This window comes from Urocitellus parryii, chromosome 8 (assembly GCF_045843805.1).
Source record: "Urocitellus parryii isolate mUroPar1 chromosome 8, mUroPar1.hap1, whole genome shotgun sequence".
Taxonomy (NCBI): domain Eukaryota; kingdom Metazoa; phylum Chordata; class Mammalia; order Rodentia; family Sciuridae; genus Urocitellus; species Urocitellus parryii.
The window spans coordinates 114,803,082-114,821,159 of NC_135538.1; the positions used below are offsets into that span (position 1 = coordinate 114,803,082).

Consider the following 18,078-nt stretch of genomic DNA (forward strand, 5'->3'; position numbering starts at 1 on the left):
GATCAGAGATTGCCTGGAGAACTGTGCCAGAGAGAGATGAATTTTAAAGAGACAAGGAAATTTTTGTTGGTGACATATATGTTCCTTATCTTGATTGTGGTGATGGCTTCATTATTATGCATACATATTTTAGAACTTACTTAAATACATACAAATTATTGTAAGTTAATTATTTCTGATGAAATCTATAAAAAGATACTTCTTCAACATTTATAGCATGCTACTGAAATTTCAGAAGTACATAAGGGACTCACTAATTTTAAATATAATTAGTAGGGCTGGGGATGTGGCTCAAGCGGTAGTGCGCTTGCCTGGCATGCGTGCGGCCCGGGTTCGATCCTCAGCACCACATACAAAGATGTTGTGTCGGCCGAAAACTAAAAAATAAATATTAAAAAAAATTCTCTCTCTCTTAAAAAAATAAAAATAAATAAAATTAATAATTGAACTTGATATGGTGGTCAAACATAATTTTAACTTACTACAAAATTGAGAAGCCAGTGATCCAATTTGTGTTTTCTGAAATTCTGAAGGAATTTTCAGAATAATATCAAATGTTAGATTTTATTTTACCGTCAGATTAAAACATTGTTACCCTACTGAATGATAAATATAAAGAGAAAGAATGTTATAAGAGCCTTAAGTACAAAATGGAGGAAGTCAATAGATTTCTACTAGATTTGGGAGAAATTCTCATGACCTTGAGAATTTGGTAGGTACCTACCATAGGTAGAATAATGACCCCCCCCAAAATGCCTCTATTCTAATACATGGAATTTGTAAATCTGTCATCTTACAGGGAAGAAGAGACTTTGCAGATTTAAGACTTTGAAGTGAGAGATTATCCTGGATTATTCAGATGGGTGGGTCTGATTTAATCACAAGGGTTCTCCTAAAATGGAGAAACTTTTCCTGTTGTGATTAAGGGGAGAGGTGACTGCAAAAGAATGATTGAAGAATTGCAACATTGTTGACTTTGATGATGGAGAAAGGGAACACCAGCCAAGAAATGTGAACAGGCTCTGAAATCTTGGAAAAGGCCAGGAACTGGGTTCCCTCCTAGGGCCTCCAGAAGGAATGCAGCCCTGCTAACCCTTGATTTTAGCCCATTGGGAATCATTATTACAGAATAATAGGATAATAAATTTGTATTGTTTCAGCCCCTAAATTTGTGGTAATTTGTTATGTCAGTCACAGAAAACTGATGTATGTAAGGGGGGTAAAGCTCAGAATTAATATCCGCCTCCTACTCCCAGGGGGAGTTGCAGTGGAATGCTAACTTTGTAATACTGAAATAAGTTTTTCCATTCTTTAGAACTTATTTTCCCTGCCACCTGTCAAACCTCATTGTCCCATAAAGTAAAGCATGTGTTTATTTATTGAAAAGTAATTCTAAATAGAAAATATTAGAACTGAAGTATCATTTTAGTCTAACCCTCTGAAATTTACAGATAGAGAAACTGAGCAGGAATCAAAGATTCCACAACTAGTTACCAGTAGATCTGAGTTTCCTGGCACTTCCACACTTTAATGGTGGGGATTTAAGGTGGCCATAGTTTTGTTCTTTGTACGTAAGGATTTGTTCACAGACTAAGATGATATTTTTTCATTTATATTGATTGATTCCATGTGCTCACAAACCTTCAAATCATTCCAGATCCAGAATTACAAAGGTATACAACCACAAACAGATGTTACACATTAGTTTTTGCTTTAAGTACAGGAAGTTTATTTTTAGAAATAATTAAAATTTTTAATTATTATTACTAGTATGATACTAGGGGATGAGAACAGGATCTTGTGCATGCCAGGCAAGTGATTTACCAGTGAGCTATATCCATAGCCCTCAAAAGTTAATCTTTAATATATTTTTAAATGCTTTAAGGAAATGATTATTCTGTGTCTTCAACTCTTTTTGTTACAAATACTATCCTTGTATAGTTTTTTTTTTCCCCCAATGGGCTTTGGGAAACATATAATGAAGTTCTGTGTTGTTTTTTGGTACCAGGAATTGAACCCAGGGACGCTTAACCACCACGCCACATCTCCAGCCCCTTTTCTATACTTTATTAGAGACAGGGTCTCACTGAGTTGCTTGGGGCCTCACTGAGTTGCTGAGGCTGGCTTTGAACTTGAGATCCTTCTGCCCTAACCTTTCTAGCCACTGGGACTACAGGTGTATACTACCACGCCGGCCTTGTTTTTGTTTTTATGGTCTTGAATTCTGGACTCAAGTGATCCTGCTGCCTCAGACTCCCCTGTAGCTGGGACTGCAGGCACTTACCACTAGCAAAGTCATATTTTAAACCTGCTTAATATGTATTGTAGTGCTTTAATGAGAAAATACTGTTTTTTTTTTGAGGCGGGGGGAGAGAGAGAGAGAGAGAGAATTTTTAATATTTATTTTTTAGTTCTCGGCGGACACAACATCTTTGTTGGTATGTGGTGCTGAGGATCGAACCCGGGTCGCACACATGCCAGGCGAGCGCGCTACCGCTTGAGCCACATCCCCAGCCCCGAGAAAATACTGTTATAAGAGGATACAATGTTATATATACTTTTATCCTAGAGTTCTTCCCACTGCATCTCAACTCTCTCAAACATCTTTTCTTCCTGTTGCTAGTTAGTATATACTCAGATTGACGGTAAGATGTGATCCTCTGTTCTTGATTATCCATGTTTACAACAAACTAGCAAAATAAAATAAAATAAATATGTGTTGTTGTTATATGCATAGACAGCGATAGATTTTAATTATGCTTGGATTTCTTAGCATTCTTGATTAGAACCCAATATTATTTTCACCTTATTTATTTATTTATTTTTAGAGAGAGAGAAAGAATTTTAATACTTATTTTTTAGTTTTCGGCGGACACAACATCTTTGTTTGTATGTGGTGTTGAGGATCGAACCTGGGCTGCACGCATGCCAGGCCAGCGCGCTACCGCTTGAGCCACATCCCAGCCCTATTTTTACTTTTATAGTTGACACACAGTGTAATTTTATTCATTAGATTCTTCAGATTAAAATTTAGAAAAATAATATAATCAATTCAATGATATTTCGGCATGAACTCTTACCAGCTGCTGTCTTACCAACTTTGCTTTGAATACTTTTGAAAATCACAGTTAATTTCACCTTTTATTGAGTGCTGCTTATATGCCATTTGCTTAAACTAGATGGTGGAAGCAAAAAATGAATAGGACACATTCTCCACTGTATAGTGTGGCAGACTTGTCATATGTTACCTTGTTGGCCTGTTACTAGAAATCACCAGCATATTTGGAACTAAACTGGCCTTAAGAAATCAGCTCAAGTTAGTCTACCACTGTGGCATAGGTAGAAATTTTGATTTTTCTATCAAAAGCATGGACAAATAATAGAAGAATACAGGAGTTAGTTTGGTTATTTACTCTTACCAAAATAAGTTCCATGGAGACAGAAAATTTTCTGTTGTTTATATCTCCTCTCGAATAGAGGAGTAGGTGCCCCTTGGGTATTTGTTGAGTAAATAGGTGAATGGTCCCTACTTATCCTCCGCTTTTGTTTGTGTCCCTTCTTAGAGTCTTCTTTTTCCTGAGATGGCCACTTCCTCCCTTAAGGATATTTTTTGGCTTACATCCCATTGTCCAGAATTTTGTCACATGGCTACATTTTGCTGCAGGGGAGGAAACTGGGGCTTTATTTTGGAGAGCTTTCTATTCAGTTAAAAAGTAGATGTTTGGGGGGGGGGGGCTGGGGTTGTGGCTCAGTGGTAGAGCGCTTGCCCTGGGTTTGATCCTCAGCACCACATAAAAATTAAATAAAATAAAGGTATTGTGTCCAACTGCAACTAAAAAATAAATATTTTTAAAAAGTGGATGTTTTATTATTAAGGGAGTTAGAGAAAGGAATATTGAAAATTTCTAGCTGCCTCTGTCACAACTTTAATAGTGATGTCTGTCAGATGTACCTTTGAGCCAAGCTGTTTCATGACTTAGCCTTATACAGCTTTTGAGAGATAAGAAAAATACCAGAGAAGGTTCAGATTGTTGCCTCAGGAGGTAGAAAAGCAGGAAAGAGTTTTATTTGAACCATGGTATGGTATTGAAGGACAATGAGAGGAATAGTGCGGTGACTTCAGTTGCTTTCCAAATTGCTATAATCTTTTTAATCTAACATGGTAATGTTGCTAACTTCTTTCGTGACAGAGTTTGAATTTTAAAACTATTCAGCTGTGCTGCCAAAGAACTAGTAATCAGAAGTGAGACTTGTACATTAAAGGTTTGTGAGCCTTTGGTTCGTTTGCTTAGTAGTAATAGCAAACAATACTTTTATCTTGATTATTATTATGTAGAATCTTCTGACACCCCAGTATATCACTATCACCCAATCTTCCCTCTTAAGCTTGGCCCCCTCTTTGATTGCCTTCTGGACATCTTGCAAGGACCCCTTGTACCACAGGCTCCAGCTAGAGTTCTCTTGCTTTCCTTAGAAAGCAGTCCAAAATGTGGAACTAAAGAGAGAAAAGTAAAAAGACCTAATGAATGACTTAAGTGAAGTGTTTCATCTTTTTCCTCTAAGTTTGAAAAGATCATGAAAGTAATAGAGCAGTGTTAAACCATTTAAATAATACAAAAATAAAATTGAAGAAGTGAAATTTCCCTCTTATCCCTACTCTTCACAAATCTCATTATCCAAAGGAAACACCATTTTGATAGTGGGCATTTGATAAGTATCTTTGCAAATTTCTTGTACTACATATAGGCAAATATGTATACACATATGCATCTTACCTTCTAAAATAGGATCATATTACAAATTATTCTACAGCTTATCATTCACTTAATAGTAAATCTTGGATATCTTTCCATTTCATTCATGTCAGTGTTAGATGATTATTTATTTGGAATGGCTAAGGCCTAACTTGTTCTGTATTCATCAATTTTCATAGTTTAGCTGTCTTAACTCCGAGGGACACGAATGATGAAAAAGACATTTTGGCATATGATATGTAATATTGTATAATTGTAATTCAGTGCTCTAAAATGATTACACCCACTGAAATCTACAAACATCTGAGAATCATGGTTGTTTTCTGCAAAAATTTAAAATATACCATGCTGTTTGTATTGAATATATAATCCCATTGACATCAATTGACATTTTTTTAAAAATTTATTTATTTATTTATTTATTTATTTATTTATTTTTAGAGAGAGTGAGGGGGACAGAGAGAGAGAGAGAATTTTAACATTTATTTATTTTTTCCTTAGTTCTTGGCGGACACAACATCTTTGTTGGTATGTGGTGCTGAGGATCGAACCCGGGCCGCACGCATGCCAGGCTAGCGCGCTACCGCTTGAGCCACATCCCCAGCCCGACATTTTTTTTTTTAATTGCTCTAGAAGACCAAATTATGACTGGGCAACATGCACCATAATAACACACTTCATTTATTACAATCATTCTTTTTTAATGAATGAACATTTATAAAATTCTTTCCCAATTCAGTTGTTTGGATTTTTTTAATGCTTAGGCTCTTAGCTAAATGATTCTAAACTTACCCTTTTCAAAGACCACATAGTCTTTTTAAATTATGCATTTGCCCAATTTTATTTCAAAATTCTCACGATCATCCTCTTGAGGAAAAACTTTGAAATACTTTTGTTTAGTCATAACAGTTAATTCAGCTTTAACTTAAGCAATCAAGTTTCATTGATGAGCAAATCTATGACTATGCTTTTCCTTTTCTTGAATCACTACTTTTTTTTTGTTTTGTTTCCAACCTGGACTCTTTCCCTTACTTAAAGCATGTCTAGTTCTTTGCTCTTAAACCTTTGCTCTCCACGTCCCTGTCAACCCAAAGCATTTCATTTTACCCCTTTTTCCCTGGTGCTAGTATCAGATGTCTCACTTCTCATTTTTGCATCTTTATATATCCTCCTTCTGCTTAACTTTTATACTCAAAACATACTACTTTTCTCATATTTCCAGTGATTACTTTCTCAACCTTTACCATTGTCTAGGGCCCTAGGGAAGTGCTAGGAAATACACAAAACTGGCATTTTTTCCCTTAAAAAACAAACTAAAAAAATTTTAGTTAAATACTTATTCAAAGAAAACATCCCATTTTATTCTGTGTAGTATCCTTAGAAAGACTGAGTGAAAATTACATTCACGAACACATAAAGTGCTAAGAAATAATCTAATAATAAAAACAATGAGTGTGTAGAAATGAAATACATCATTACCAATTTTAAAAAAATTCCTTGAACAAAATAGTGAACTAAACAAAATAATGAACATAACTGATTGTAATCTAAAGTTTCCATCAGGAAAAAATATCTTACAATATAAAACAGAAAGTCAAAGATGAAAAACCAGAAAAAAGCCCAATGATTCTCAGCCATATCTGGCTGCATAGTAGAATATTCTTACATGCTGTTTGAAACACTTTTGCCCTTGCCCCACCATAGGCCAATTAAATCCAGACCCTTTGGGGATGGAGTACAATATCAGTGGCTTTTTAAAGCTTCACAGATGATTCTAATGTTTAGCCCAGATTTAGAAAGATGCTTAAGAAACCTGAAGACCCAAAGTGTCCAAAGTCTGTCTAAAATGACTTCTAAAAGTAGAGGACAGAGACACTGAAGGAAAAGAAAGAATAGTAGAAAATTTTCTGGAGATTCCCCAAAACTTGTCTTTAGCAAAGGGCCAGGATATTAAGACCTCTGCAGAAATGAAAGAGAAAGACAAATACCTAGACATATCCCTGTGATATACTTGAACTCCAAGAATAAAGAACATTATTATGTCTTCTAGAGGGGGAAAAAATGAGATACACTGAGTTCTAGAGGGAAAGAAACCTGACTGGCTCCCTGATCCAAATCCAGCTCCTGCTCTCATTACCAGATGTTCTCCACTGAACTCTTCAGCCTACTTCTGTGCTTTATGGTGCCAACTCCAGACCCAGAGCTTCTCCAGGATCCCTTGGAAAGAGCTGCTCTTGCTGTTGGGAAGACAACTTGCTTCTCTTCTCTCCTTCAATCTGATCTCATGCTTTCTAGCTTCTAGGAATTTCCCCAAAGTTCTAGTGCAGTCATACATAGTTTTGTTTTTCATCTGAGAGTTCTGTAAACTTCAAAAACTTTTTTCAGTATCCATCTTGGAGAGAGAAAGTTGAGGACTTGTCTTTTAATCTTTTTGAGGCTAAATTGGGCACAACCAAATTAAGAGGGAAAATATTGTATTCTGGTTAATTTTTTTTTCTTTTTAAAAATTCAGATGAACTTTATTTTATTTTTGAATGGAGTCTTTCCTAAGCCTACCAGCAAAGGAATACTACTACTACTAATAACAACAACAACCAATAACATTATCAGGTGGTTATCATGTTCCAGTCACTGTTCTACACTCTAAACAGGAATTAGATCATTTTTCCTCTTGTTCATTCTTTATTGTATACTATTTACATTTGGATATTCTAATATTTTCTAGTTTTTTTTCCTATTAATATCCTTTGCCTCCTACTTATTTAAAAATGATAATTCATCCAACTAAGCGGTCAAAGACAAAGCAATAATTACTGGTAGTGAGAAAAGTAAGTTTACCAAAGCATTTCTTTCCCTCCTTATGTATTTAAGACATAAAATAAAGGGAGAAATAATTTGTAGTTGTAGATACAGCTTCCATTTAGGATTCTCTTTTTTCTCACCTGTCTTCCTGACTGAACATCTCAGAGGTTTTGGCCCATGAAGAACTGATGTTGTAATCACAGACAGAAGTCTGATTTACGGCTTGGGAAAGTACTTACTAGATAGGTGAGAGAAAGGAGGATTAAGAAGAGAAAAAGGAAGGGCTGGAGATATAACTCAGTTGGTAGAGTGCTTGCCTTGCACGCAAAAGGCCCTGGATTCAATCCCCAACACCACCCCCAAAAAAAGGAAGAGAAAAAGGAAGGAGAAATTAATTCTGACTTTCTGTTATTTTTGTTCTGACCACAGGTTTGTTTCTTTTTAAATTTGCATAAAATATACATAAAATCTATTATTTTAACCATCTTAAGTGTACAATTTAGTGTCATTAAGTACATTCATAATGTTGAACAACCATCACCACTATCCATTTCCAGAACTTTTGCATCATCCCAAACAGAAAGTTCTCTTTAAACAACTCCCCATTCCCTCCTTCTTGCAGGTTCTGGAAATCTTTATTCTACCTTCCGACTCCAAATTTGGCTATTCTAAGCTCCCTTGTTCATTTGTTTGTGGCTTATTTCACTTTCAGGATAATGTTTTCAAGATTCTGTGTTGCAACATGTATCAGAATTTCCTTTTTATGGCTAGATAATATTATGTAACATAAGCACATAGGCACATACATATATATTTTTTAATACACATATTTTTTAAATCCATCTATCTGATAATGGTTACTTGAGTTGTTTTCACCTTTTGGTTGTTGGGAATAGTGATGCTATGAATAGTGGTGTACAAGCATCTGTTTAGGTCCCTGCTTTCAGTTCTGAGTATATGTATGCCTGGGAGTAAAATTGTTGGATTGAATGGTAATTCTGAATTTATCACTTTGAGAAATGACCAAACTGTTTTCCACAGAGGCTATACCATTTTACATTTCTACCAGCAATGTACAGGGGTTTCCATTTTTCTTTATCATCACCAAATATTTTATTCCTCATTGCCCCCCTTTTAATAACAGCCATACTAATGGGTATGAAATATTATTTCATTGTGGTTTTTGCATTTCCCCAGTCACTAATGAAGGTAAGCATCTTATTTGCTTACTGGATATTATATATCTTATTACAGTTTACTTTTTTAAAAAAGAAAAATGTAGGCTGAGGATGTAGCTCAGTGGAGGAGCACTTGTCTGGCATATGGAAGGCCTGGGTTCGATCTCCAGCTCGAGAGAGAGAGAGAGAGAGAGAGAGAGAGAGAGAGAGAGAGAGAGAGAGAGAGAGAGAGAGAGGGGAGGGAGGGAAAGAAACGTGTATGAATATGCATAGGAATATTAGTATTCATTTCCCTGACCCCACACCAATGTGGAGGAAAGAAATTTCCTGAGGGAAAGTACATATAGATATACAGTTTCATGTAGATATATAGTCTATTTATGATCTTGTTTCTTTTTTAGATGTATGTCTTGTCTACAAATAGATAATAAACTCCTGTTTATTGGAGTAGAGTGTTTTGAGAAAGTGCTGAGGTTGAATTTGCTTGATTGCTTGTTAGTCCATCTTCATAGAAATTTTTAAAATTAAGATCCACTTATGTTGCATTCTGTTACAAGTCCTGGCTATACCTCCTTCCTGTGTCTTTTCTTTATTTAATGTTTTAGCTATAGGAAGCTGAAAGCCAGTATGACCTAGACATCTGTAGTGCTTAGAAAGAATGCTGCTATAATTTTGAGTACTTCTATCAAAGTAGCCAGTTCCTATATTCTTTTTTGTCTTTCTGCACATTCCTGTTACACAGTACAATGGTCTGATACAAGATATCTATATTTTATCAAAGAGAACAACAGCAGTAAGTAATATACGTGGGAAATTAGTGGGAAAGGCTTTAAAAATAAAAATCTTATTTGGGGGCCTCTAATAATTATTTGTGTTAAGTGAAGTTTCCAGTACACTGTTGATGAAATATTAAGCGTATTCTCATTTTTCTGCTATGTCCCAGGTGTTTGCTGACTAGCGCTTTGGAGAGTGCATGCTTATCTGGCATGTCCATAACAGAACGAACTGTGTGTTCCCTTTCTGGTGTTCTGGGTAGCAATTTCCCCCCTTTGAACAGTTCAGCACAGTAGGCTTTATCATAGATTAATATCCATAGCTACATAGTGATTTTTAATCCAGAATAAACCTAGGATGGGGGAAAGGAAGAAAAGTCTGTATTGTAAATACAGTAAAACTGTCCTAAAGTTTTTTTTTTTGGGGGGGGGGGATTGTCTGTCCTTTTTCAGATAATAACTCGATAAAGTAAAAAAGAATCTATTTATTTTTGGCTTATGAAAATCTATACTACTAATGGCCTAACTGGAATTAAGGGGAAATACTTTTTATTTGAATTTAAGTAAACCATTGTTTCCAAGAAAGCAAGGCTAGAGCCAAAAGAAACTATTTGGTTTAGTTAGTTAGTTTGTTTCTTATTTTTTTGCTCTCTGGGGTGGGGGGTAATCGGAATTGAATTTAGGGGCACTTTACCACTGAGATATACCCCAAGTCCTTTTTATTTTTTATTTTTTAAATTTTGAGTCAGGGTCTTAAAAAATTGCTGAGGTTCCTGCTAAGTTGCTAAGGCTGGCCTTGAACTTGCAGTCCTCTTACTTTAGTCTCCAGAGTTGCTGGGGTTACAGGCATGTCAGATTAAGAAAATGTTTCTTGACTGACAGTATTTTCATTCATAGTTTTTGCTGAACTCCAAATGATGAGCATTCAGAAGAAAGCATTGCGTTGTTTGGATGTGTTGTAGTCATCCTTACTTAATGTTTTATTATACTTTTTTTTGGCAACATTTGTACTTTGGAGCTTTCTCTCTCTTTCAGTGATTCTCAGAACAACAATTTTATGTATCAGTTAAAAAATGAATTTTAAAAAGTGGCAGATGTGATGACAACTCACCCCTAAATACTTAAGCATGTGTCTCCTAAGAACAAGAATATTATTCTAAATGAAATCGCAATACTATTGCATATCCTAGAAAATTAACATCTTACACCCCTAAGAAGTTCACTGTGGTTTTCCAAATTTTTCAGATTCTCCCCAAAATATCCTTTTGTCCCCCTAATCTAGGATCCAGTTAATGATTACCTATTACACTTGGCTGTCATAGCTCTGTCATCTCCTTTAGTTTAGAACAAGCCTTCTATCTGTCTTTCTTTGGCAGTGGGATGATAATGGTGGTCCTTTATGATATTAACATTTTTTAGGAGTCTAGTCCACTTGTCTTGTAGAATGCTTCACAATCTGATTTTGTCCTTTCTTCTTTTTTTAATATTTATTTTTTAGTTGGATACAATATCTTTATTAATTTATTTTTATGTGGTGCTAAGGATTGAACCCAGGGCCTCCCACATGCTAGGCAAGCATTCTACCGCTGATCCAAAACCCAAACTCTTGTCTTTTCTTCTTGATTAGTTTTGAGTTTAATATTTTGATAGAACACCACCTAGGTGATATATATTTCCTACTGCATCATATCAACAGTCACATTAATATGAGCTTATTTCACTATTAGTGTTGTAGAGTTTGGTTATGATGCAAATCACTTTACAGAAAGGTCTTTTTCCTTTTTTAAATAAGTAATCCGTGGATTGACACTTTGAGACTGTGTGGCTCTTTTTCCAATAAATTTTCACCTGGTGTTTTTAATTTGTTCAATACTTTAAACCATGGCTTCCCGGGGGTCTACTGATGGATGTCACTGTATCTATAAGACCCTAGGAACTTTTTTTACATGCATGTATTTTCTCAGGGATACAGGCATGAACTTTGAAATATTTAGAAGTTCTTTTCCTTCTGTTGTTGAGGTGCCTTCTATAAGTTTAGACATTAGAAAAAGTGTTATAAACAGTGGATTTCTGGAAACTGAGAAGCAACCCTGTTCATCTCATTTTTCTGATTATCCAGCCCAGCATTATATAGAGCTAGGTACTTAATTTTGGTTGTTTGTTTGAGAACGATTTGTTCTAGCCTTTTACTTATCCTGAGCCAAACATTTGGATCTTTTATGTTTGGTATAAACTGTGCTAAAAAATAAAGCAAAGGGCCTTAGCCCCTGGATTTTGGTGTTCTCTTTGAAGATTTTTGGGCATAGCAATATGATTTGTGTCTTTGTTGTCACTGAAGTAAACTTAGATCATTTGGAAATGAGTTAAAACATTACAATACATGTTTTAGTTATATTATACCAGTAAGATATTTTTCACAAGGTAAAATAGCTCTTTTTGATTGTGTAGACAAGGGTCTAAGAGGTGACTTAAAGGACCCTTAAGCCTATCATTAGCATAATGTGGAATAGATTCAGAAGTCTTTGATTCTTGATTTGGTAACCAGGGAGCAGTGTGGAATTAATCATGGGAGTGGCCAGGTGAGTTTTGTTTAGCCTATTGATTAGCTGATTGGTAACATTGGTTTGCCTTGCGTGAAAAAATTGTCCACCAGGTGATATTTGAGTAGTATATTTCTTTTTTTTTCCTTTGGTACTGGGGATTGAACCCAGAGGCACTTAATCACTAAGCGACACCCCCAGCTCTTTTTATGTTTTTTGAGACAGGGTCTCACTAGGTTGCTGAAGTCCTCCCTAAATTGCCAAGGCTGACCTCGTAGTCTTCCTATCTCAGTCTCCTGAGTTGCTGGGATTTCAGGCATGTGCCACCATGCCCGGCAAATGGTATATTTTAAAAGTGTAAATACACCACTAATTCAGGTCACCCTATGAAAGTGAATATTTTAAATCTAATTATACAAGTAGTGGGGAAAGGCTTAGAAAAGTTAAAGTAGTCAATATATACCTGTTTGTAAGAAACAGGAAGAAAACAAGTTCCTTGCTTTTATCATTCTAAAAGGTAAGGCATTCTAGGGAATCTAAATGTGAACAAAGCATGACTTTTGCTCTCAAGAACCTTTTAAATCCAGCAGATGTATCCTCTAATAAATATAAACAGTAAGGCATGGGAAGAGTAAGGAAGTATAGAAAAGGAAAAAATGACCCCCACTTAGTCAAGGTTGGTATGATGGAGGTAGCATTTGATGGGGAAAAAGAAAGTAACAAAAACATGGATGTGGAAGCACACAGGACTTATTATAGGAGAGGAATTGGTCTAGTTTGACTAAAGCATGAGTTGTATGAAAGTAGTGAATGCTAGACTTGAAAGATACATTAGGGTTGGATTGTGAAGTGCTTTGAGTGCCACAGGGAAAACTTAATTCTGTAGGTAGTTTGAGCAGGAGAGGGAAAATGCCCTATAAAAGACCCCATAATGATGATAAATGCTTACACTTTTTTAAAAAAAATATTTTTTTAGTTATTTATGTACCTTTTTTTTAAGAGAGAGAATTTTTTAATATTTATTATTTTTTTAGTTTTCGGCGGACACAACATCTTTGTTTTGTATATGGTGCTGAGGATCGAACGGGGCATGCCAGGCAAGCGCGCTACTGCTTGAGCCACATCCCCGGACCAAGATGTACCTTTTTTAAAATTTATTTTAACACCCAAAACTGTGTACTGTCTCCATTTTACAGATGGGAAACTAGGGACTCAGCAGGATTAAGTATATTACAAGTGTCAACAGCTGGAGCTGCATTAAAACTCTATCAGATTGTAAAGCCTATTCTGTTTGCCACCTTAGTACATTGTCACTTCTTTTATCAAATCACCAGAGAAGTTCTTAATTTTCTGTCAATAATGTAGCTGTAGGAAAAGAATATTTTCAAAATTCTGAGAATATATATAATCACCACCAAACCTGATTTGTACCACTCTTTAATTTGGGACCAGAGCTAGATGGGAAATTAAAGAATTGGATGATGTTTTATTTCCATGTTTTTGACAGCAATACATGCTGATAGCAAATGTTTTTGTTTTTGTCATCACTAATTCAGGTCACCCTATGAAAGTGAATATTTTAAATCTAATTACACAAGTAGCGGGGAAAATCTTAGTAGACTTAAGATTTACTTATTGGCCCTAAGTAAACCTTAAGTCTACTAAGTCTCAGTTCCCAGGGACATTTAAGATGCATAAAGAAGTAATTTTTCCCCTATCTAAAATATATTTCTTCTTGGCAGGGTTCCTGCTTACAAAAGACAATATGACTACTGATGAAGGTGCCAAGAACAATGGAGAAAGCCCAGCATCCACTGTTGCAGAACAAGGAGAAGATATTACCTCCAAAAAAGACAGAGGAGTATTAAAGGTGAGGCTACAAAGATGAGTAACACAGGGAAATCTGCTATCTGGAAAGATTGTTTATAAAACCTTTTTTGGGGGGGGCTGAGGTTGTGACTAAGTGGTAGAGTGCTCGCCTCGCACACGTGAGGCACTGGGTTCGATCCTCAGCACCACATAAAAATGAAATAAAGATATTGTATCCACCTACAACTTAAATAGATTCTTATTTCATCTTCATAACTCTGAGATTTTTATTTTTAATCTCAGATTGTATATGGTGAAACTGAGGCCCAGGTAGGTAAATTAACTTGCCTCAATATCCTGGAGATCCTGGGGTTCAGCTCCAAGTTATATCAGATACCAAAATGCTATGTCCCCTTAACTTCAGAGTGTGTGTGTGTGTGTGTGTGTGTGTGTGTGTGTGTGTGAGAGAGAGAGAGAGAGAGAGAGAGAGAGAGAGAGAGAGAAAGGAGGGGGTACTTCAAAATGTGTGTGTGAACAAAGGGATGCTCTACCACAACTGTATTCCCAGATCTTTCCATTTTTTGAGACAGAGTCTTTCTAAGTTGCTCAGACTGGCCTCAAACTTGCAGTCCTCCTGTCTCAGCCTCCCTAGTTGCTAGCATTCTCAAGATTTATTTTTAACATGAAAATGTTTCTGGGTACAATGAAGATTTTTGGGGGGAGTTTTATCAGAGAATATATCTTAACTTTTGAATTAGCTTTCCTACTTAATAAAATAATATATGTGAATATCACTCTAGAGTTAATCATTTTTACATTTATATTTTACAATGGTGTGAGAAAATCAGCACCTCTTGATTTTTTCATTTTATAAGTCAATTAACTGAAGCTGAGAGAAATCAGATGGCTTTAATCAAGTAGTTATTTCTTGTACACTGGTAATACATATAGGTTTTGTATAGTTTTCGTTTTTTTCCAAAAAAGATTATTTAACACATTCTAATTATTACTACTACACTGAAATTTTAAAACCCTCTCATGTCTGCAGTAGCAAATCAGAATTTTTGAGGTTGTTTAATCTTGAATATGTGAAAGCCTTTCTTCTATGCCTAGGTCTCTTCAGAATATACACATATTCCTATTAGGTTGCTTTGTGCCAAGCCAAATTTGGGGAATTGGCACCTGTGGAATAAGGGCTTTATTTTTTTTAATTTTTTTTTTATTTTTTAGAGAGAGAGAATTTTTTTAATATTTATTTTTTAGTTCTCGGCGGACACAACATCTTTGTTTGTATGTGGTGCTGAGGATCGAACCGGGCCGCGTGCATGCCAGGCCAGCACGCTACCGCTTGAGCCACATCCCCAGCCCCTAGTGGAGATTCTTTAGGCTGTCCTCAGCAGAATCTTCTACCTCATCTATTTAGTCCTCATTTCCAGAGTCCCCAACTTGCCTGAGACTCTGGGTCTTACTGTGTTTTTTCTTGTTATAACCCAATACCTGAGATTGGGTAATTTGTAAAGTGTAGAGATTTATTTTGGCTCACAGTTCTAGAGTCTGGGAAGTCAAAGAACATGGTATCTGCATCTGCTTGGCATCTAGCAAGCTCACTTCACAGTAGATAGCAGAAGGGTAGGTAGGCACATGTGAAAAAGACAGCACAAGGGGTGGACTTGCTATAATTAATCCAGTCCCTCTAGATCTAGAATTTACACAAGAAAGGCATTAATTCCACTGAACTACCTAATTGCCTTTTGAAGGTCCCACACCCCAATATCACTACAATTACAAATTTCAGAGAGGACAAATCATATTCAAACATGCTTTGTTCTGGGGAATAAATCTAATAACAGGATTTTAAAGTTTTTAAGAAATATTTGTGATTGGGAATTCCATAAATTGTGTTACTTGTCACAGCCTCAGGTTCACTATGAGACTTCTGAATAATACCACCAATCTTGTAGAGTTATCAGGATAAGGAAAAACACTTAGCTTTTATAGTAATCTTTCTTATTATTATATGATTTCAAATAAAGTACCAGGGCAAATTTAGAAAGTCAGCAACCGTCTGGAAGATAAAAATTAGGTTTACATTTTTTTTTTTACATGAATTTAACTCCAGACTTAGGCACAAGTTTAGTTGGCTGCAGAAACCTAAAGTGAGACCGTAGTATCACTTGTCAGTAAGAATGACCATCTGCCTCCCTGGTAGGCATTCATCCCATATGCCCAGTTGTTTCTTTTTAGTCCTTTGAATGTAAATTCCAACTGATAACTGATTGTAGGCTCCTAGATTCCATATGCAGTTCATGAACATGAGTACTTTAAGAATATCATGTGGTTTCTTTTAGATCAATTTTTTTAAACTTTTTTTTTCTTTCGAAGTCCTAGAAGGGCAGTATTTTTTTTTTTTTTCCTTTAAAGACTGTTTGGACATTTGAGCTAAGAAAAGTTATAGAAAAGAAGTTCACAGTGTTTATGTGGGGCAGGGTTCAGAGGATACACCTCAAACAATTTAAAAGCAAATAATATAGTTCGGTAAACAAAAACTCTTCTACAAAAGATGTTTATGTATTGTTAGCTATTAGCCTCTGTTATCTCCTAAAAATGGTTAATTTATCTAGATGATTGACAGAATAAATTACACCACCACTTGCCTAAATAAAATAAGATTTCCCTTTCCAAGATCTGACCAACTGCATTAGGAGGTTGCTCTGACAATAACAAAATAAATATACTGGATTTTATGATAACTAAATATTTTTTATCTTGGAGCTTTTTTTGGCATTTCCCTTACTAGAAAACAAATTATTCAGTATCATGTCAAACTGTGCAATGATAACTGATGTTTTTTACAGATTAAATATTTTTCTTTTTTTTTTTTAAAGAGAGAGAGAGTTTTTTTAATATTTATTTTTTAGTTTTCGGCAGACACAACATCTTTGTTTGTATGTGGTGCTGAGTATCGAACCCGGGATGCACGCATGCCAGGCGAGCGCCCTACCGCTTGAGCCACATCCCCAGCCCTAAATACTTTTCAAATAATGAGAAGTGTAGCCTGTTACATCAGGATGTTGGGCTTTCTGAAATTAAACCAAACTAACAGAATCTAATAAGAAGCTAATGTTTTTAGCCAAAGAGGAAAGTAAATGAAATCACACCTTTGAATCTTTGTTTTAGACTTTTTATTGATTGTTTTTGAGTCATTTTGGTCTAATTTAGTTTGTATATGGACTATCTAATGTTTTAAGAGATTTAAAGGTAAACAGTATAGGGCTTTAAGCAAGATTTATTGGTTAATTCTTTTGAAGAAATAAATAGTGTAATCAGCAATAAAATAGAATATTACATAAAAGATCATGTCCTTACAAAAGATAGTTTTCTAATAGGGACAGTTATTGAAAGAACGCTGAACAGATAGAGTAGATTTATAAATATGCCTGAGTGGCTTGGAGTAGATTGTTACCTTTTTAATTCTCTAATTATAAGTAAAATCTTTCTGTTTCTCAATTTTCTTTTTTTCCCCTAGATTGTCAAAAGAGTGGGGAATAGTGAGGAAACACCAATGATTGGTGACAAAGTTTATGTCCACTACAAAGGAAAATTGTCCAATGGAAAGAAGTTTGATTCCAGTCATGATAGAAATGAACCATTTGTTTTTAGTCTTGGCAAAGGTAAGATGGTGTTTTCTAAGTTGTATTTTGGTTAGATTTATTACTGTTTGTACTAAATAGGAGCAGTGGAACCTGTCCTTGCCAAAAGAAGATACTTTAGAATAGTAATATTACCCATGGATTTCTGATTGTCTCTGAGGTCCTTTTCAGGGGTTATTACATAATGATGATTATTTTCATAACAATGCTAAAATGTTATTTGCCTTTTAAATGTGTTGACATATGCACTGCAGTGGTAAAGATTGCTGGTGTCTTAATGTGAATCGAGGGATTGGCAATAATTATGGTATTTTTACTACCTCTCATTCACCATTTACATAGTGGAAAAAAAGCTAATTTTCAATATTGGAATGTCTTTGATAAATCAGGAAGAATTACTAATTTTTCTAAAATTCAAGGGGCTTCTCTTGGTTTACTACTCTGTGATAGGGAAGAAGCACAGAGCACTGCTGCCATTGAAGACTCTCATGGTCTAAAAGAAGAGCACTTGTGAGCTTTCTGAACTTTTTTTTTTTTTTATAAATGGACACAATACCTTTATTTAAATTTTT

General features: G+C 35.4%; 1 protein-coding gene across 2 annotated transcripts in view; it reads left to right on the forward strand.

Moving 5' to 3' along the window:
• Positions 1 to 18,078, forward strand: part of Fkbp5 (FKBP prolyl isomerase 5) — a 111,254-nt gene that overhangs the window by 34,352 nt on the left and 58,824 nt on the right. For both annotated transcript variants that reach the window (XM_026383654.2, XM_026383653.2), the window contains exons 2-3: positions 13,790 to 13,917; positions 17,383 to 17,527. In XM_026383654.2, coding sequence (XP_026239439.2) covers positions 13,813 to 13,917; positions 17,383 to 17,527 — 250 coding nt within the window. In that variant the 5' untranslated portion in view covers positions 13,790 to 13,812. The remainder of the gene's footprint in view (positions 1 to 13,789; positions 13,918 to 17,382; positions 17,528 to 18,078) is intronic.